Below are 21761 nucleotides of genomic sequence, written 5' to 3'. Positions count from 1 at the left end.
ACCGCCGGTGACTTCCTGGCACCCACCCATGCTGTGGGTCCACAGAGAATTATAAATGCATCTGAAACCACATCTAAAGAACCCCAGTCAGACTGGGGCATGCAGTGTGGGCCAAAGCCCACCTGCATTAAGCACGACATTACTACCTCAGCTGTGTTGGGCAATGCAATGGGATATTTCTATGTACCGCCGGTGGCTTCCTGGCACCCACCCATGCTGTGGGTCCACAGGGAATTATAAATGCATCTGTTTCCACTTGTAAAGAACCCCAGTCTGACTGGGGCATGCAGTGTGGGCCGAAGCCCACCTGCATTAAGCACGACATTACTACCTCAGCTGTGTTGGGCAATGCAATGGGATATTTTTGTGTATCGCCGGTGGGTTCCAGGGAGCCACCCATGCTGTAGGTGCACACGGAGTTTAACCTACATGTGTCCACTTGTAAAGAACCCCAGTCTGACTGGGGCATGCAGTGTGGGCCGAAGCCCACCTGCATTAAGCACGACATTACTACCTCAGCTGTGTTGGGCAATGCAATGGGATATTTTGTATGTACCGCCGGTGGGTTCCAGGGAGCCACCCATGCTGTGGGTCCACAGGGAATTATAAATGCATCTCTTTCCACTTCTAAAGAACCCCAGTCAGACTGGGGCATGCAGTGTGGGCCGAAGCCCACCTGCATTAAGCACGACATTACTACCTCAGCTGTGTTGGGCAATGCAATGGGATATTTTGTATGTACCGCCGGTGGGTTCCAGGGAGCCACCCATGCTGTGGGTCCACAGGGAATTATAAATGCATCTCTTTCCACTTCTAAAGAACCCCAGTCAGACTGGGGCATGCAGTGTGGGCCGAAGCCCACCTGCATTAAGCACGACATTACTACCTCAGCTGTGTTGGGCAATGCAATTGGATATATTTATGTACCGCCGGTGGCTTCCTGGCACCCACCCATGCTGTGGGTCCACACGGAGTTGTAAATGCATCTGGTTTCCACTTCTAAGGAACCCCAGTCAGACTGGGGCATGCAGTGTGGGACGAAGCCCACCTGCATTAAACATGACATTACTACCTCAGCTGTGATGGGCACTGCAATGGGATATTTTTATGTACCGCCGGTGGGTTCCAGGGAGCCACCCATGCTGTCGGTCCACAGGGACTTCACAATAGGGAGTTGTACCTGCCTGTGTCTATGAATTAAAAAGCCCGGTCTGACTGGGGCATGCAGACACCTTGACAGAATGAATAGTGTGTGGCACATAGGTTCCCCATTGCTATGCCCACGTGTGCAGCTCCTGATGGCGGTGGCACAGGATTCTATTTCTCATTGCTTCTGTACAGCATTGTGGGCTATCGCCCCGCCCCTTTTAAAGAGGGTCGCTGCCTAGCCGTGCCAACCCTCTGCAGTGTGTGCCTGCGGTTCCTCGTCATGGCAGACGCACTTCTAAATAGACATGAGGGTGGTGTGGCATGAGGGCAGCTGAAGGCTGCGCAGGGACACTTTGGTGTGCGCTGTGGGGGGGAGGGCGGGCGGTTGGGCAGCATGTAACCCAGGAGAAGTGGCAGTGGAGTGTCATGCAGGCAGTGATTGTGCTTTGTTGGAGGTAGTGTGGTGCTTAGCAAAGGTATGCCATGCTAATGAGGCCTTTTCAGAAGTAAAAGTTTTTGGGAGGGGGGGGCCCCACTCTTGCCGCTATTGTGGCTTAATAGTGGGACCTGTGAACTTGAGATGCAGCCCAACATGTAGCCCCTCGCCTGCCCTATCCGTTGCTGTGTCGTTCCCATCACTTTCTTGAATTGCCCAGATTTTCACACAAGGAAACCTTAGTGAGCATCGGCGAAATACAAAAATGCTCGGGTCGCCCATTGACTTCAATGGGGTTCGTTACTCGAAACGAACCCTCGAGCATCGCGAAAAGTTCGTCCCGAGTAACGAGCACCCGAGCATTTTGGTGCTCGCTCATCTCTAATGCCTAACAAAACAACAATATAGAAGCCCAATAACAAGTTATATGGATCATCAACTGATACCAATAAAAAGTACAATTTGTCCAGCAAAAAAAACTCCTCAAACAGGACTGCTGATGGAAAAGAATGTTAGGGGTCTTAGAATGTGATAATAAGAAAAAAAAACTACTTTTATGCTGACTGTGTTCTTGGTCTGGGTCAGACCCTTCCTTGGCTTGCATCACATATTGCTCCACCATATTCTGTCACCTTGGTGAGTGCTGCTGACACTATTCACTTTTACTACTGTAGTGATTGCATTTATTACATGGTAATGCAGTACCTAATAAATTGACACAAAGTATGGTTTTTGAAACTTTTAATACATTTTTGAATACAAGTTATATGTTAACCCTTATCCTCTTCTCAGTGATAAAACCGCAACTTAGTCTATTTGTCAGTCAGTGAATTGTTCACATGATTTTTTTCTGCATGTTGGATGCCATACAAATGAAATTTTTTAAAAAAATGGTGGAATTTATTTTTTTCCCAATACCACCCCCTCTTGCACCCAGAAAAATTAATAAAAGTTTTACAATACATTATAAGTACCCAAAAATGATTCCATTAAAATATATAACTGGTTTTGGAAAGAAACAAGCTCTTATTTTTGCTGGGTCAACAGAAAAAAAAGGTTAAGGCTCTAGAAATGTATCAGTGACACAAATTGAGGAATTCTTTGGTCATTAGGGCATAAAATGCGCTAGTTACCAAGGGGTTAAGCAACATTTTTTCCAATCTTGTCAACTTTTTCAGTCATGGGCCACAGTCAGTGCTGAGCGGACCTGCACTGAACTCAAAATCAAATTATTAACCACTCTTATGTATTGAGAAAGAAGACGTGACTTGTAAGACATCCAAACATCAGCAATACATTTTTTGGCTTGCAGCAGCTTACTTTTCTTTTGTTGTAGAATGTGTTCTAAATTATGTGTTCTTATCGGAGCTGTTGCGGGCATGCATTGGCTGTAAGAAACAGCAGTACCCACATTGTATGGATCGGGATCGCCCCGCCATCCCGCTTTATACAAACGGACATACGAACAAATGCACTTACGACGCAGTTTCGGAACGGAACCTTGTCGTAAGTAGGGGGCTATCTGTAATGTGCAACTCATTTTAGAATATAGTCAAGTAATCAAGACATTGCCACGTCTGTCCAGGACTGCCAACAAAAATAAGGAGCGGAAGATACAGGAGCAGTCTTGACAGGGGTATATACAGGAGACTAAGGCCTCATGTCCACGGGCAAAAGAAGAATTAAAATCCGCAGCGGATTTTAACTCTTCTCCTGCCCGCGGATCCGCATCCCATAGGGATGCATTGACCACCCGCGGGTAGATAAATACCCGCGGATGGTCAATAAAAGTGATTTTAAAAAAAAATGGAGCATGAAAAAATCTGGACCATGCTCCATTTTCGTGCGGGTCTCCCGCGGGCTTCTATTGAAGCCTATGGAAGCTGTCCGGATGCACGGGAGACCAAAATAGGAATTTACTCACCTGCTCCGGATCTTCCCTTCACCGCGGCTTCATCTTCTCTCCGTCGCGGCCGGATCTTTTTTCTTCAGGATGGCGCATGCGCGGGGCACGTAACCGACGTGCCCTGCGCATCCGCCGAACCGAAGAAAGAAGATCCGGCCGCGATGGAGAGAAGATGAAGCCGTGGTGAAGGGAAGATCAGGAGCGGGCGAGAGGTAAGTTTATTCTTATTTTTATGCCTCATGTCCGCGGGGCAGGAGGGACCCGCTACGGATTCTCTATGGAGAATCCGTAGCGGGCCTGATTTTCCCTGTGGACATGAGGCCTAAGGGTTGTTAGACGCAGGGCTAGACAGGTGATGGGAGAAAACAACTTTCCTGACTGGACCTGCCACGAAGCAGAGCACTAACCAAACTTCTTGTATGTGCGAGGTACAACATAGAAGAGAAACTGGGGGATTGGAGCAATGAACAGGACCAGCAAACTAACTGGGAACTATGAAAGCACTAGATACAGACCACAGGACACTGACGAACAGACAATCTGACAACTGACTGCCTGACAGACAATCGGAGAGTACATGTTTAGCACTTGATGACCAGGACTGACTGAAACGTGCGCCTCTGCAAGCACCAGATGATCCAGACCTGATGTAGTGATGTCACTCTGGACCTCTAGACTCTTGAAGAAACCATCGAGTGGCATGGTGACAACTATATTTGCCATATGATACAATAACTACTTTGCATATCATGAAAATATAGCAGAGAAACTATTAAAAAGTGTAAAATAGGAGATGAGTTGATGTTATGACCTCATTCATAAACTGTTTTATAATCAATTAACACATTTTCATTACTGATAATTATTTATTATCTGATCATTTTTAAATTAGCTGTACTAACTAATTATCTTTCTTTCTCTATGTTTTCAGGTGATGTTTGGGTGGATATACCACATACAATTTCGTATACAACAAACAAACTGCTCAAGATCTAGCTTTACAAGCAAAGAGGAATGCAAAATAGATAAAGAAGGAGTAAGTGCTTATATTTGTTGTAGAGCAGCTTACGAAAAATATGTAGGTTGATGATATCCAGGTACTGAGCACTAAAGACTTAGAGCTCTATAGACTTTGTCTTTGTGTGGATTTTACACATTTGAAGGGATTGCCCAACTAGGACAACTTTCTTTTGGGAAGCTGCTCCCCAGTCAGTGAGTTAATTGTAGGGATCCACCTAAGATTGTCTAGGATCAGCTGTTGTTTTCATAAGAAGCTGTTGACATGTCCACATTTAGGTTCTATTTAAAGGGGTTCTGTCATTAAAAAAGACAATGTTGCAGCAGTTTTGAGGCCTGCACCTTGCTTCCAGGCCAGACCAGGTTTTGCGTGTGCCCTTGCTTCTCCTGGAGCTGAGGGGTGTGGTAGTTGCAGGAGTAATGTCAGTCAGCACTTGGTGCTGAGTAGCTTGGCTCCTACTTAAACAGTGCCAGCATGATCTCCTGTGCTGGTCAATCCTTCAGTTACCGTTGGACAGCGACGGAGGAACACACCTTGGCTGAAGCTCCTAGCTAAGTTCTTTTATGCTTTGTTTGGTTTTCTGTTTTGCCTTTCTTTTTGTGCTAGGGCTCCCTGAAAGGCACTGGTCAGTGGCCCAGGCATGCGTGCGGGCTCGCACTTGTCAGAGCGGTCAGTCCGCCGAGTAGGCAGGGCCTCCTCCCGGGTTAGGGGACGATAGGGAGAGAATTCCCCTTAGTTTTATGTTTCCTTTTGCACAGTTGTGCCTTTTGTTAGTGTTTTTGAGGTTGCACGCCCGAAGGACGCAACAGACAAATTTTATACTAACCTATTCCTCCCCCCTTTAAGTATAGTATTAAAGAGTGTCCTGTGAAGATATTGAGCAACCATGTAATAGAATGCAACACTGAGTACTCCAGAGAAAAACCATCTCTTTAAAATGACATTTGAGTGGAGTCCAGACAGAGAATCCCCCCTATGATATCTATATATTATAATGTGCACATGAATAGGAGTTGAATGAGTGGACAACTTTAAAACACAAGTCCAAGATTACTGAGATTTGCCACGTATAATTTCATATGGCTGTATCTAATTTAGTACAATAAGGCCGGGCTTACACGACCGTATTTGAATTGCATATTACGTGCATGATGTACGGGCGTATAATACGTAGTACATTGCAGCAATTCAAATACATTAATTTTCACTATTCCACTTAGACTTGCATTCATTGACTGTGTGTAATTCGCTTGTAAAAAAGAATGCAGCATGGCCTATTTTACCATGTATTATGCGCGATAGAGCCCTATTGTTCTCTATGGGTGCATTCGAAATGCTGTACATACGCAATTGCATTGCGTATGTGTGGTGTTTTTGTGCAATGTTGCTAAGAGACTAGTTAAAAAAAGAAAGGAAGGAGGAAGTCAGTAAAAGACAGTGTGCGTGAGATATGCTGTTCAACACACTAGTAAAACACTGCGATTTTTGTGCAGTGTTCTACCATACGTTCGTGTGAATCCAGGCCTTAGGGCTTATTTACACAAGTGTATATCGGCCGGCGTTTTCACAGCCGGACGATATACGCTTCCATCTGAGCAGTCCCACACCCGCTTTCCTCCCCCTTATCGGCTCTCTGCTTCTCTCCTTCCCTCCGAGCGGTTTGTAATAGGAGTGGGCGGGACAGAGAGGAGCTTAGCTCCGCCCCTGCCCAACCCCCTGCCATTGCAAACATCGGAATGGAGAAGAGAGGCAGAGAGCCAGTGAGGGAGAGGGAAGGGGGGGACTGCTTAGAGGGAAGTGTATATCGTCCGGCCGTGAAAACGCCGGCCGATATACGCTCGTGTAAATAAGCCCTTAGACCTATTTTGCAAATAATAGCAATTATTTTTACATATGCATTTTATGTATTATTTTTATGTACAGTTGTGGTCAACGTGATTGACACTCTTGATCGTTTTGTATAAAAAGCCAATATCTTCTGCAATAAGTGGATATGTGCTAACTTTGTGCTTGTTAGAGTATTTTACTGCAGTTCTCTCAAGCTCTTGAATTTTTTCAGGGTTCTTTTTCCCAAAAACAGATTTCAGCTCTCTCCAAAGCTTTTCAGTTGGATTGAGATCAGGACTCCATAGCGGTTTAACCCCTTACCGTTTTTAGCTGTCTCATTTCTTTTTTTTTCCTCTCTACATTCAAAATTCATAACTTTTTATTTTTTCTGGTTATGTACAGTGGATATAAAAAGTCTGCACACTGTTTTTGTCATGTTAAAAAAATCTGACAAGTGTGAATCATTTCAGATTTATTTCCACCTTCAATGTAACCCGTTATCTGTACAATTCCATTGAAAAATAAACTGAAATAATTTAGGGTGAAAAATAAAAACAACTAAACTAAAATAATGTGGTTGCATAAGTGTGAACACGCTCTTATATTTAGGGATGTGGTTGTGTTCAGAATCAGCCAATCCTATTTAAACTCATGTTAATAGCAGTCAGTACTACGCTGCCATTATTTACAGTGATTCCGATTTCCCCCATATAGGGTTCAGCTCTAGTAGGAATTTTCCTGACATTTCTTAGTTGCATTTTTTAGCAAAAGCTGGGGGCCGTAAAGCACATACAGCACATCAAAGGGATCTGATTGTTGAAAGGTATCAGTCAGGAGAAAGGTTCCAAAAAATTTGCAAAGCATTACATATACCATGGAACACAGTGAAAACAGTCATCAAGAGGAAGATTAAATTACCAAGAACTGGATGAACCTCAAAAATTGATGAAAAGACAAGAAGAAAGTTGGTCTGGTAGGCAGCAACAGTGAAGGAGCTGCAGGAATTTTTGGGCAAGTACTGGTTGTGTAGTGCATGCGACAACCATCTCCCTTATTCTTCATATGTCTGGGCTGTGGGGTAGGGTGGCAAGATGAAAGCCTTTTCTAACAAAGAAAAACATCCAAGCCTGGCTATGTTTTGCCAAATCTTACATCGAGTCTGCTAAATGTGTGTGGGAGAATGTGATATGGTTTAATGAGGCCAAGGTTGAACTTTTTGGCCATAATTCCAAAAGATATGTTTGATGCAACGCCAACACTGCACATCACACAGTGAGGATGGTGGAGGCTTTGGGGCTGTATTTTTTGTTGGAACTGGGGCTCTAGTCAAGGTGAAGGGAATTCTGAACAGTTCCAAGCATCAGTCCATTTTGGGACTAAACCTTCAGGCATCTGATGAAAAGCTGAAAGCGAAGAGCAATTTCACCTTTCAGCACGACAACATCCCAAAGCATATCTCAAAAATAACAAGAAGATCAAAGTTTTGGAATAGCCTATACAGAGCCAAGACCTAAAAATCCCATTAAAAATCTGTGAGTTGACCTTGCAATCTCACAGGTTTGGAGCACTTTTATAAGAAAGAGTGGGCAAAGATTGCCAAGTCAAGCCTACTCAAAAAAGACTGAATGCTGTCATTAGGTCAAAGGGTACATCAACGAAGTATTAGTTTTAAAGTGTGCATATTCATGCAACCACATTTAAAAAAAAAAATTCCCACCCTACGGCCTTGGTCAGACGAGCGTTTTTTTGGTGCACGAATAGGCGCGCAAAGAGATTGTGCCTATTAGAACCAATGCTCTCCTATGAAAGTGTTCACATGTTCCTTTTTTTAGAGGCATAAAAAAAAGTCACACCTATCTTTAGTGCGTGTTTTGCAGGATTTCCCATTGACTCCTATGGGAGTGGGATTAACAAGCAGCACACACAACGGATCGTGTGAACAAGAGCGAATGTAGATCGCATATTCTGCTATGTTCACGCGCATTTTCCACATGCGAGAGGCGATCTTTTTTGCACGGCTATTTATGTGTAAAAACAATGCTCGTCTGACTGAGGCCTAAGGCTGCTCTCTCAACAGCTGTTTTTTACCGTGATTAGCGCTGCGTTCTGAACCCCATGCTAATCGCGATACAATGCTCCAATTGATTTCAAATGGAGCCTTGCAGACCTGTACTCCAACTCTGCGCTTTTGACACTGTGATTTTCTAGTGCTGTCTGTTCTATTTCTGTGCGTTTTCCTGCGGTGCAATCTTAACATTGAAAACTCCTATTGACTTCAGGATACCTAAACGCCTATCAGGTGTTTAAATGCTGCTGTCAGTTCTGAGTCAAAGAACTAATGACCACTTGTTTATCTTTCCATGTGTGTGAGAGTTGAATGCAGAGCCTGACAGCGCTTGTGAATGTCAGTTACTGACTCTTAGCTCCGCCCCCTGATCACATGACGGGGACGTCATCACATGTCCTTTGTTTTCCTTGTGTACTGAATGTGGGATTATGGGCGGACTACATCCCCCACAAACCCCTGTGGCCTTAGTTGCTATAGATACAGCAGTATTCAGTCTGACAGTTTGTATGTTGTGAGACAGCTGGACAGCAGTATGGAGACTACAATAAATGACACCTCACAAATGTCCATATACATAGCTGGTGGTGCATATTGACATAGTCCTTTAGAACTATCTTCAGATCTCCTGAACGTGATATCATGTATTCTCAAGTGCTAATGCCGCCAACACCAGTCGAGCCTTCATATAATCGTCAACTGCTTACGTGACACAGCGACAAGCCACGATGTCACCTCAGGCACCAGCTAAAGTTTGTAAATCACGTGCAGCAGATATGGGAAAGCTACAAGCTAACATGTCTCATCAGCAAGCAGCTCAAGTTTGTAAATCCCGTGCAGCTTATACACAAAAGCAACATAGCAGAGCAGTGTGTGACATGCATGTAGCAGAGCAGTGTGTGACATGCATGTAGCAGGGCTGTGTGTGTGTGAGCTGCATGTATCAGAGCTGTGTGTGTGATGTGCATGTAGCAGAGCTGTGTGGTGCATTGCGCCACCAGAAACACTGGTACTATAATAATTACTTCTAGTAGTATCCTTAATGATCCAGGATGTACATTTACGTCCAGCAGCATTGGGGTATGTATAAAGAGAGATCGCGGGGTGACCGCTCTTCATACAGCTTGGGCTGCATCTGTTTATTACAACAGATACCCGCAGACAATAGCTGCAATCAGCCGCGTGGCTGATCAGCGCTATTAACCCTTTAAATGCCGCTTTCAACTCTGACAACGGCATTTAAATCCCCCAAACGATGTTTGGGGGTCCCATATGGCCCCCCTGCGATGAGATCACAGGGGGCTGTGCAGGTGTCATGGCAGCCAGGTTACTTCTAAAAAGCCCCAGGGCTGTCTTAGCAGACTGCCTATCAAGCCATCTCCTTGGGATGGCTTGATAGACTGCCTGTCAGATAGCTGTAACATGTAATGCTGTAGCATTACATCATACTGCAGAAGTGATCAAAGCAACGCTAGTTGTAGTCCCCTATAGGGAGGCTAAAAAAAGTAAAAATAAGATCACTAAAGTTTTACTAATTGTCAAAAAAAAAAGTAATAAAAGTTTAAATTACCCCCCTTTTGCCATATCTGTAATAAAAAAAATCGAAATCAGAAAACAAAAATACATTTGGTATCGCCGCGTCCGTAAAAGTTCAATTTATCAAAGTAGCACATTAATTACCTCGCATGGTGAACGTGGTTCGAAAAAAAAAAAGAACGCCAGAAATGCACTTTTTCGGTCACCCTGTCTCCCAGAAAAAAATTCAATAAAAAGCGATCAAAAAGTCGTATGTATTCCAAAATGGTACTAACGTAAACTACAGGATGTGTCGCAAAAAATCAAGCCCTTGCACAACTACATCGACAAAAAAATTAAAAAGTTATTGCGTGCAGAAGATGGCAGCAGAAAATAATTTTTAAAAATTGTCTTTAAAAAAAAAAAAGTAAATGTAGCACAGCAAAAAAAAAATATATATACAAGTTTTGGATCGTAGTAATCTTACTGACCCATAGAATAAAGTTATCATGTTATTTTTTTTGCAATTTGTGCACCATACAAACAAGATACACTGAAAGATGGCGGAATGTCGTTTTCTTTTTCATTTTACTCCACTTAAAATTTTAAAATGTTTTTCAGCACATTATATGGTAGATTAAGTAGTACCATTGAAAAATACAACTTGTCCCGCAAAAAACAAGCCCTCATACAGATATATCAATGGATAAATAAAGGTGTTACGAGTTTTTAAAAGGGGGGAGGAAAAAACGAAAATGGAAAAAAAAGGGCCACGTCCTTAAGGGGTTAAAGGCTTAACAGCCACAATCAGCATAAGTGCTGATTACCACTGATCTCAGCAAGTGTCAGCTGTCAAAGATGTCTGACACCCATTGTGTATGTAGTGGGCATGTACACACACAACCAATGTGCACCATACATGTGTTAAAGGGGTTGTCCCGCGCCGAAACGGGTTGTTTTTTTTTCAACAGCCCCCCCGTTCGGCGCGAGACAACCCCGATGCAGGGGTTAAAAAAGCAAACCGCACAGTGCTTACCTGAATCCCCGCGCTCCGGTGACTTCTTACTTACCGGTTGAAGATGGCCGCCGGGGTCTTCTCCCCCGGTGGACCGCAGCTCTTCTGTGCGGTCCATTGCCGATTCCAGTCTCCTGATTGGCTGGAATCGGCACGTGACGGGGCGGAGCTACCAGGAGCCGCTCTCCGGCACGAGCGGCCCCATTCAGAAAAGAAGAAGACCCGAACTGCGCAAGCGCGTCCAATCTGGCGATTAGACGCTGAAAATTAGACGGCACCATGGAGACGAGGACGCCAGCAACGGAACAGGTAAGTGAATAACTTCTGATAACTTCTGTATGGCTCATAATTAATGCACAATGTACATTACAAAGTGCATTAATATGGCCATACAGAAGTGTATAGACCCACTTGCTTTCGCGGGACAACCCCTTTAATGCAGCTTATTTTTCCTTTGTAACCATTAGGGCGCATTCAGACGACCGTATACCAGCTGGATTTTCACGCCCGGCCGATATAAAGCATCTCTCTCTGCAGGGGGAGGAGGCTGGAAGAGCCAGGAGCAGTGCACTGAGCTCCCGCCCCCTCTCCACTATTTGCAATGGAAGGGGCAGGGCAGATCTAAGTGGCGAGGCATAGCTCCACCCTACTCTGCCTCTTCTCATTGCAAATAGTGCAGAGGGGCGGAGAGGGGGCGGGACCTCAGTGCACTGCTCCCAGCTCTTCTAGCCTCCCCCTCCTGCAGAGAGGGACGCCTTATATTGGCTGGGCGTGAAAACCCAGCCGATAAACAGTCATCTGAATGCGCCCTTAGGGCAGCCTCACGTGAGCGTAAAATCTGTGCCTGCAATGCGCAGTAAATAGAACCCATTGACTTCAATGGCTTCCTTCATATGTCGTGTTTTTTTGCGCGCATTTCGAGTGCGAAAAAAAATGCAGCATTCTTTATTTTTTTTTTGTGCAATCGTGAATGGAAGGCCCCATCTGCCTGAAATTGTGCACGCTTGCATGTAAGACCATTCTCGTCCCTCCCCATCCTTTTTTTCTCCTGCCATACAAGGCAGCTTTCTGCATAACACAGACAAAGATAGGTTAGGACCTATCTATTCGGGGGAAAAGATTTTGCGCGGAAAATCATGTTCGTCTGAACAAATCTATTATAGATGAGCGAACGTACTCGTCCGAGCTTGATACTCGTTCGAGTATTAGCGTGTTCGAGATGCTCGTTACTCGATGTTCGAGTTACTTTCACCTTCATCTCTGAGACGTTAGCGCGCTTTTCTGGCCAATAGAAAGACAGGGAAGGCATTACAACTTCCCCCTGCGACGTTCAAGCCCTATACCACCCCCCTGCAGTGAGTGGCTGGCGAGATCAGGTGTCACCCGAGTATAAAAATCGGCCCCTCCCGCGGCTCGCCACAGATTTGTTCTGACATAGAGGAGGGAAAGTGCTGTTGGTGCCGGAGCTGCTATAGGGAGAGTGTTAGGAGTATTTTTGGCTTCAAGAACCCCAACGGTCCTTCTTAGGGCCACATCTAACCCTGTGCAGTACTCTGGAGGCTGCTTTTTGCAGTGTTGCACTTTTTTTTTTTGTATATCGGCCGTGCAGAGCATTGCGCCCTGCAGTAATTATACATAGTGCAGGGCCAGTAGTGGTGAGGCAGGGACAGAAGACATATATTGTGAGGCAGGGACAGAAGACATATATTGTGAGGCAGGGACAGAAGACATATATTGTGAGCCAGCTAAGTGTTACAGCAGGCTTGCGCAAAATTATTTCCTGGCTCTGTGTTGGCTGTTACATCACATTCCAGTCCACAGTGCAACAGTCTGCAGTTATTTTACATACTCCAGGGCCAGTAGTGGTGACGCAGGGACAGAAGACATATACAGTGTATATAGGCAGTGGGCCTTTGCAAAAACATTTTGGGAAAAAAATCTATTTGGGCTGCTTGTGACTGTCCTCAGTGTTCTGGGTCTGTGCTGGGTGTAGTTGTCCTCCTAATTCATATGCAGCCAGCTAAGTGTTACAGCAGGCTTGCGCAAAATTATTTCCTGGCGTTCCGTAAGCGAAGTCAGCCTCCAACCACAGGCCAATAAGCGGCACATTTAATTACAGTGTTCTGTTTCTGCATTACTGGTAATACACCATGCTGAGGGGTAGGGGTAGGCCTATAGGACGTGGACGCGGGCGAGGACGTGGAGGCCCAAGTCAGGGTGTGGGCACAGGCCGAGCCAGTGTGGTGGCCAGGGGTAGAGGCAGGGCCAGACCGAATAATCCACCAACTGGTTCCCAAAGCGCACCCTCGCGCCATGCCACTCTGCAGAGGTCAAGGTGCTCTACGGTGTGGCAGTTTTTCACAGAGACGCCTGACGACCGACGAATAGTGGTGTGCAACCTTTGTCGCGCCAAGATCAACTGGGGAGCCACCACCACCAGCATGCGCAGGCATATGATGGCCAAGCACCCCACAAGGTGGGACGAAGGCCGTTCACCGCCTCCGGTTTGCACCACTGCCTCTCCCCCTGTGCCCCAACCTGCCACTGAGATCCAACCCCCCTCTCAGGACACAGGCACTACCGTCTCCTAGCCTGCACCCACACCCTCACCTCCGCTGTCCTCGGCCCCATCCAGCAATGTCTCTCAGCACAGCGTCCAGACGTCGCTAGCGCCACTGTTTGAGCGCAAGCGCAAGTACGCCGCCACGCACCCGCACGCTCAAGCGTTAAACGTGCACATTGCCAAATTGATCAGCCTGGAGATGCTGCCGTATAGGCTTGTGGAAACGGAGGCTTTTAAAAGCATGATGGCGGCGATGGCCCCACGCTACTCGGTTCCCAGTTGCCACTACTTTTCCCGATGTGCCGTCCCAGCCCTGCACGACCACGTCTCCCGCAACATTGTACGACACTTGGACAAGCACAGGCGGGCAGGGCCACTATATCTCCCTGACGGCACATTGGGTGAATTTAGTGGAGGCTGGGACAGAGTCAGAGCCTGGGACCGCTCACGTCCTACCCACCCCCCGAATTGCGGGCCCCAGCTCGGTGGTGGTATCTGCGGCGGTGTATGCTTCCTCCACTAAACCACCCTCCTCCTCCTCCTCCTCCTCCTACGCAACCTCTGTCTCGCAATCAAGATGTGTCAGCAGCAGCACGTTGCCAGCAGTCGGTGTCGCGCGGCACGGCAGCACAGCGGTGGGCAAGCGTCAGCAGGCCGTGCTGAAACTACGCAGCTTAGGAGAGAAGAGGCACACGGCCCACAAACTGCTGCAGGGTCTGACAGAGCAGACCGACCGCTGGCTTGCGCCGCTGAGCCTCCAACCAGGCATGGTCGTGTGTGACAACGGCCGTAATCTGGTGGAGGCTCTGCAGCTCGGCAGCCTCACGCACGTGCCATGCCTGGCCCATGTCTTTAATTTGGTGGTTCAGCGCTTTCTGAAAAGCTACCCACACTTGTCATACCTGCTCGGAAAAATGTGCCGGGTCAGCGCACATTTCCGCAACTCCAAGACGGACGCTGCCACCCTGTGGACCCTGCAACATCGGTTTAATCTGCCAGTGCACCGATCGCTGTGCGACGTGCCCACACGGTGGAACTCTACGCTCCACATGTTGGCCAGGCTCTATGAGCAGCGTAGAGCTATAGTGGAATACCAACTCCAACATGGGCGGCGTAGTGGGAGTCAGCCTCCTCAATTCTTTACAGAAGAGTGGGCCTGGTTGGCAGACATCTGCCAGGTCCTTGGAAACTTTGAGGAGTCTACCCAGATGGTGAGCGGGGATGCTGCAATCATTAGCGTCACCATTCCTCTGCTATGCCTCTTGAGAAGTTCCCTGCAAAGCATAAAGGCAGACGCTTTGCACTCGGAAACGGAGGCGGTGGAAGACAGTATGTCGCTGGATAGTCAGAGCACCCTCATGTCTATATCTCAGCGCGTTGAGGAGGAGGAGAAGCATGAGGAGGAGGGGGAAGAGACAGCTTGGCCCACTGCTGAGGGTACACACGCTGCTTGCCTGTCATCCTTTCAGAGTGTATGGCCAGAGGAGGAGGAGGAGGAAGAGGAGGAGGAGGAGGAGGAGGAGGATCCTGAAAGTGATCTTCCTAGTGAGGACAGCCATGTGTTGTGTACAGGTACCCTGGCACACATGGCTGACTTCATGATAGGATGCCTTTCTCGTGACCCTCGCGTTACACGCATTCTGGCCACTACGGATTACTGGGTGTACACATTGCTCGACCCACAGTATAAGGAGAACCTTTCCACTCTCATTCCCGAAGAGGAAAGGGGTTCCAGAATGATGCTATACCACAGGGCGCTGGTGAACAAACAGATAGTAAACTTCCCATCCGACAGCGCTAGTGGCCGAAGGCGCAGTTCCGAGGGCCAGGTAGCAGGGGAGGCGCGGAGATCAGGTAGCATGTACAGCACAGGCAGGGGAACACTCTCTAAGGCCTTTGACAGCTTTCTGGCTCCCCAGCAAGACTGTGTCACCGCTCCCCAGTCAAGGCTGAGTCGGCGGGAGCACTGTAAAAGGATGGTGAGGGAGTACGTAGCCGTTCGCACGACCGTCCTTGGTGACGCCTCTGCCCCCTACAACTACTGGGTGTCGAAGCTGGACACAGGGCCTGAACTCGCGCTGTATGCCCTGGAGGTGCTTGCTTGTCCTGCGGCTAGCGTCTTGTCAGAGAGGGTGTTTAGTGCGGCTAGGGGAATCATCACGGATAAGCGTACCCGCCTGTCAACCGACAGTGCCGACAGGCTTACACTCATCAAAGTGAACAAAGCCTGGATTTCCCCAGACTTCTCTTCTTCACCAGCGGACCGCAGCGATAGCTAAGCAATACGTAGGCTGCACCCGCGGATGGAAGCATCGTTCTCTATCACCATCAAAAACGGGGACCTTTTTGCTTCATCAATCTGTGTATAATATTCCTCCTCCTCCTCCTGCTCCTCCTCCTGAAACCTCACATAATCACGCCGAACGGGCAATTTTTCTTAGGCCCACAAGGCTCAGTCATATAATTTTTCTAAACAATTTTTATACGTTTCAATGCTCATTAAAGCGTTGAAACTTTCACCTGAACCAATTTTTATTTTAACTGGGCTGCCTCCAGGCCTAGTTACCAATTAAGCCACATTAACCAAAGTGATTAATGGGTTTCACCTGCCCTCTTGGTTGGGCATGGGCAATTTTTCTGAGGTACATTAGTACTGTTGGTACACCAATTTTTGGGGGCCCTCGCCTACAGTGTAATCCAATTAATTTTTAGCCCACCTGCATTACAGCTGACGTTACATCAGCTGTGTTGGGCACTGCAATGGGATATATTTATGTACCGCTGGTGGGTTCCAGGGAGCCACCCATGCCGTGGGTCCACACGGAGTTGTAACTGCATGTGTCCACTTCTAAAGAACCCCAGTCTGACTGGGGCATGCAGTGTGGGCCGAAGCCCACATGCATTAAGCACGGCATTACCTCAGCTGTGATGGGCAATGCAATGGGATATATTTATGTACCGCCAGTGGCTTCCTGGCACCCACCCATGCTGTTGGTCCACACGGAGTTGTAACTGCATGTGTCCACTTCTAAAGAACCCCAGTCTGACTGGGATATGCAGTGTGGGCCGAAGCCCACCTGCATTAAGCACGATATTACCTCAGCTGTGATGGGCAATGCAATGGGATATATTTATGTACCGCCGGTGTGTTCCAGGGAGCCACCCATGCTGTGGGTGCACACGGAATTCCCATTGGGGAGTTGTACCTGGCTGTGACTATTTATAAAAAAACGCGGTCTGACTGGGGCATGCAGACACGTTGACAGAATGAATAGTGTGTGGCACATAGGTTCCCCATTGCTATGCCCACGTGTGCAGCTCCTGATGGAGGTGGCACAGGATTGGATTTCTCATTGCTTCTGTACAGCATTGTGGGCTATCGCCCCGCCCCTTTTAAAGAGGGTCGCTGCCTAGCCGTGCCAACCCTCTGCAGTGTGTGCCTGCGGTTCCTCCTCATGGCAGACGCACTTATAAATAGACATGAGTGTGGCGTGGCATGAGGGCAGCTGAAGGCTGCGCAGGGACAGTTTGGTGTGCGCTGTGGACACTGGGTCGTGCGGGGGGGGGGGAGTTGGGCAGCATGTAACCCAGGAGAAGTGGCAGTGGAGTGTCATGCAGGCAGTGATTGTGCTTTGTTGGATGTAGTGTGGTGCTTAACTAAGGTATGCATTGCTAATGAGGGCTTTTCAGAAGTAAAAGTTGTTGGGAGGGGGGGGGGGCCCACTCTTTTCGGTATTGTTGCTTAATAGTGGGACCTGGGAACTTGAGATGCAGCCCAACATGTAGCCCCTCGCCTGCCCTATCCGTTGCTGTGTCGTTCCCATCACTTTCTTGAATTGCCCCGATTTTCACAAATGAAAACCTTAGCGAGCATTGGCGATATACAAAAATGCTCGGGTCGCCCATTGAATTCAATGGGGTTCGTTACTCGAAACGAACCCTCGAGCATCGCGATAATTTCGTCCCGAGTAACGAGCACCCGAGCATTTTGGTGCTCGCTCATCTCTAAAATCTATTGAAATCAAATGTATCGCTCAGTCGCGTTAAGCCGGCGACTTTTTCACGTGTGTAAATGCCTCCGCAAGTACATTCATGTGAAATTAACTTGAACGAAAACTCCCGGGCCTACTAAGATTAGCTGACCCGCCGAGCTTGTCAGCTAACCTGCTTACTAAGTAGGCTGTCTCGCCTACTCAAACATGGCGCTACTGGGACTGCGCCGATGTGAGCAGTCTCAGCAGCGCAATGAAGCTCAGTAAAATGTGCTGATGTGGGCGCAATAGCCCGCCTTCATGCATCATGCATATCGTATATACGTCTCGCAATAGCGAGCATATATGCGCTTACGCCCATGTGAGACTGCCCTTATTATATAGTGCTGAATGTGTGCTGTGGATATTATCCTGCTCTAGGACACATTTTGTTGAGCTTAAACCTAGTTTCTTACACTTGTATTATCACCGAAAGGACCAGTAAAATAAAATATAACCTTTAATTCAAATGATTAAAAATTGACGTGTCAACAACTTATTTAAAAACCAGATAAAAGTATAGGTTGAGGTGATATCTGCAATATTTATGCAGCTATTTATTATTCTCACCAAATTGAGTGTATCTACAAGGATGCACGTTATTGCACTTAAAGTGTCTACAGATCTTAGTGGGGGAGTTTTACTACTGATTGTATATCATAATTGGAATTGTAATCGTATATCTCTATTTCTTATCTGTAAGCGATGTTTACACTGAAGGAGAGCTGTTAGTTGCCTTTATTCACAAGTTTTGGCGCAGCTACTCCTGTTGCAGATAGATGAATTGATATTCCAATGAATGTCAAGTATCTCAATAAGAGTGTTATACACCCTCAATGATGTATTGACAATAATCAATGGTGTATATGTTATGCACCCCTGTGTTTTATATTAGATCGGGTTGTGCGCATTGCATTCATATGATGACTGATGGTATGCTCCGCGTACACCCGTCCAGATCACTATCTTTCAGATGTATAACAGATAATATCCCCAGATCTTGGTGCTACCTAGTGCAATGAATCGCCTAATAACTCTCTCTTCTGATAAATCTATGTCCTGCGTGATCCGTCATCTATCTTGTTTCTTTGACTAATCACTGGATATATAGGGTTAACCTAATATAGTTCCCTTTTAGTCCATCAACGCGTTTCAATAGACCCCTTTATTCAGAGGCTGTATCATCAGGATGGTTAAGTTCTAGAGGTATAGAGGTAGTATGCAGCCTGTTCGGCTGCTTGATAGTAAATGAGCAGAGATGGTACGTGATTCCCTCGTCTGGGCTTAAATATCTGTTGCCCCGCCTACCTATCAGGGGCTTGTCCTTCCTGCTCCAATGAGCAGCGCTGGGAGGGTCTGTCTCTGTACACCGCGATGCTCAGTTAATCCCGCGCTTGCGCAGTAAGTAGTTTAAGTCCCAGCCATCAACTTACACTTGGGAGCACACCTTACTTTAAATGCGCTCATATTCAGGGGTGCAATAATGTTGATCAAAACTGTATGTCTATAAATTTTCATACTTTTGTGCTTTTACAGCAGGTGATTATCATTACAAACATTACAATCCATAAATGAATCATCACATGAAAACGAATTATAACTGCAAGAAAACTTTTTTTTCAGGAATCCTTTAAATGCACCGCACGGGTGGATGTGACTCCAGATCGTGTAGTTAACTTTCCTTTCCTGGAGTGTAAATCCGACATTGGTAAGCGTTTATGCAGGGGATACAAAGTTTAATCTACTGTATATACTCGAGTATTAGCCGACCCGAGTATAAGCCGAGTCAATAAGTTTTACCACAAAAAACTGGGAAAACTTATTGACTTGAGTATAAGCCTAGCTATATTTGAATATATACTAGGTTAAAAAAACTGCAATACACACCTCCCAGCTGGCGTCTGTGTACCCGGCGCGATGGTCTCTCCGGCGGCACGGCTAGCTGCTTCAGAATTCTCCCCACTGTCATCTTCCTGCTCAGCTTTGAATCCCCTGCCGTCAGCGTTATGTAAGTAAGCGCTGTGATTGGATTGAGTGCCAGCCAATCACAGCTGGCGCTCGATCCAATCACAGTGTTTACTTACACAGCGCTGATGACGGGGAATTCAAAGCTGAGCAGGAAAATGACAGAGGGGAGAATTCTCAAGCAGCTTGCCGCACTGCTGGGGAGACCATAGCGCCGGGTACACAGACGCAGGCTGGGAGGTGAGTATTGCGGGTTTTTTGTTGTTGTTTTTTTTACCTCACTCGAGTATAACCTGAGGGGGGCTTTTTCAGCATAAAAAAATGTGCTGAAAAACTCAGGTTATACTTGAGTGTATATGGTAACTTTCCCTAAAGACACATATAGTGACAGCGTTTTACAGCTGTGATCTCAGCCGTGACCCTCCGTACGGCCGTGTATGGCGGTGAAATTGTACTGTGTATAACTGCGTACTCACACAGGCGGTCCTGAGGAGTGCACCTGTTTTTTTTTGTTTGTTTACATTTCGCAATCCTTAGAAATGATGTGTATAGCCGCAGCCCATACGCAATGTAATTGAATGAACATGTGTTGCATGCATAGTTATCTTCCTGTATGTAGGCATTGCTGCCAGTCAAGAGCATCACCTGTATGTTCAGCTATTAAATTGTGCTAATGTTGGTGCCGTCCATATACAGATAGAAAAGATGCTTTCATATGTATTGCTGATATTAACAGTTGCATTTCTAGTTTTTCTGCCTTTAGCCTTTGTTGTTAGCCCTTTAGTTTTTTATTTTTGTTTTACCGTTTTGCACTGCTTCTTTCAGTTGTGTGATATCAATGCCAGTATCAGCCATCGTGTTCTTTGGCGGCCGGGTCTTCTTTGCCACTGATCTGTCCAAGCATTATAATTTTTTCTAGCGACTCTGCTCACATTAGATGGGCAAAATACGTGAGTCTGAGTCTGGTCACCTTGCCCCCAGAGATATATCAGGTCTTATACGATTCAGGACTTTCTCTGTTTGCTGCTCTCGCCGTCCAGGGCATACGCAGCAGCTTTCACCAGCACCACAGCTCAAACGCATCAATCCTCCTTCTATCAGCTTTTTTCGCAGTCCAGCTGTCACATCCATACATGGCTTCGGGGAAAACAGTGGTTTGCACTATCCTGCGTTTAGTTGTTATACCAATATTCCTACTTTTGCAGATTTTGTTCATGTTTAGCATCGCGCTTCACCCCAAAACTATCTTACGTTTTATCTCTGGCATAGATTCTCCATCTTGGTCAATTTTTGAACCATGGAAGATGAAATTCTGCATGCATTCTACAACCTTGTTGTTAATTTTGATTTGAATTTGTCCATTTTTTGCAATTGCCATAATTTTTGTCTTCTTTAATTTCAGGTAGAGGCCCATTTTTTCACTTTCAGCTTTAAAGGGGTTGTCTCGCGGCAAACATCAAAATTTTACATTAGCCCATTCCCCCTGTCACCCCCCTGGCATAAAATAGCATTTTAAAGCGGTTTTTAAACCTCTTGCTACTCACCGATGTGATGAAAGATGAACTTATAAAATTCTTCTCCCAAGATGGCCGCCGGTCCTTTCCCAGGGATGCACTGCGGTTTTTTCCCATGGTGCCCTGCAGGTCTTCTCCCATGGTGCACCATGGGCTCTGTGCGTTCCATTGCGGATTCCAGCCTCCTGATTGGCTGGAATCGGCACACGTGACAGGGCGGAGCTACGCGATGATGCGTACAAGGGGGCGGAGCCAGAACGCCGCCTCTGCCCGGACCATCCAGAAGGGAGAAGACCCTTCTGTGCAAGCGCATCTAAAAAGGCAAGAAGACCCCGAAATTAGACGGAGCCATGGAGACGGGGACGCCAGCAACGGAGCAGGTAAGTGAATAACTTCTGTATGGCTCATATTTAATGCACAATGTATATTACAAAGTGCATTAATATGGCCATACAGAAGTGTATAACCCCACTTTCTTTCGTGAGACAACCCCTTTAATCTTAGATATCAGCTGCTTCAGACCAGCTTCTGTTTCTGAAAGCAGAGTTGTGTCATCTGCGTAATTGAGATTGTTGATATTTCTGCCACCTATTCTCACCCCTATATCCAAGTCATCTAGGTCCATTTTCTGCATGATCACTTCTACATATAAGTTAAACAAGAAGGGTGAGAGGATATGTAGAGTTAAGGGTCCCCTCCATCACCTCAAAATACGTGTTTCATGTTGGTCTTGTGCACTGTCTTGTTTGTGGAATGC

At 46.5% G+C, this 21761-nt stretch overlaps 1 protein-coding gene across 1 annotated transcript in view; it reads left to right on the top strand.

Annotated features, from left to right (window-relative positions):
• The window catches only part of LOC136626582 (kininogen-2-like), a 102684-nt gene that overhangs the window by 45400 nt on the left and 35523 nt on the right, over positions 1-21761 (top strand). Inside the window, exons 5-6 of the mRNA XM_066601635.1 lie at positions 4423-4527; positions 19149-19233. Coding sequence (XP_066457732.1) covers positions 4423-4527; positions 19149-19233 — 190 coding nt within the window. The remainder of the gene's footprint in view (positions 1-4422; positions 4528-19148; positions 19234-21761) is intronic.

This window comes from Eleutherodactylus coqui, chromosome 1 (assembly GCF_035609145.1).
Source record: "Eleutherodactylus coqui strain aEleCoq1 chromosome 1, aEleCoq1.hap1, whole genome shotgun sequence".
NCBI lineage: Eukaryota > Metazoa > Chordata > Amphibia > Anura > Eleutherodactylidae > Eleutherodactylus > Eleutherodactylus coqui.
The sequence above is the reverse complement of the archived record's forward strand: the minus strand, read 5'-3'. Positions and strand labels throughout refer to the sequence as shown.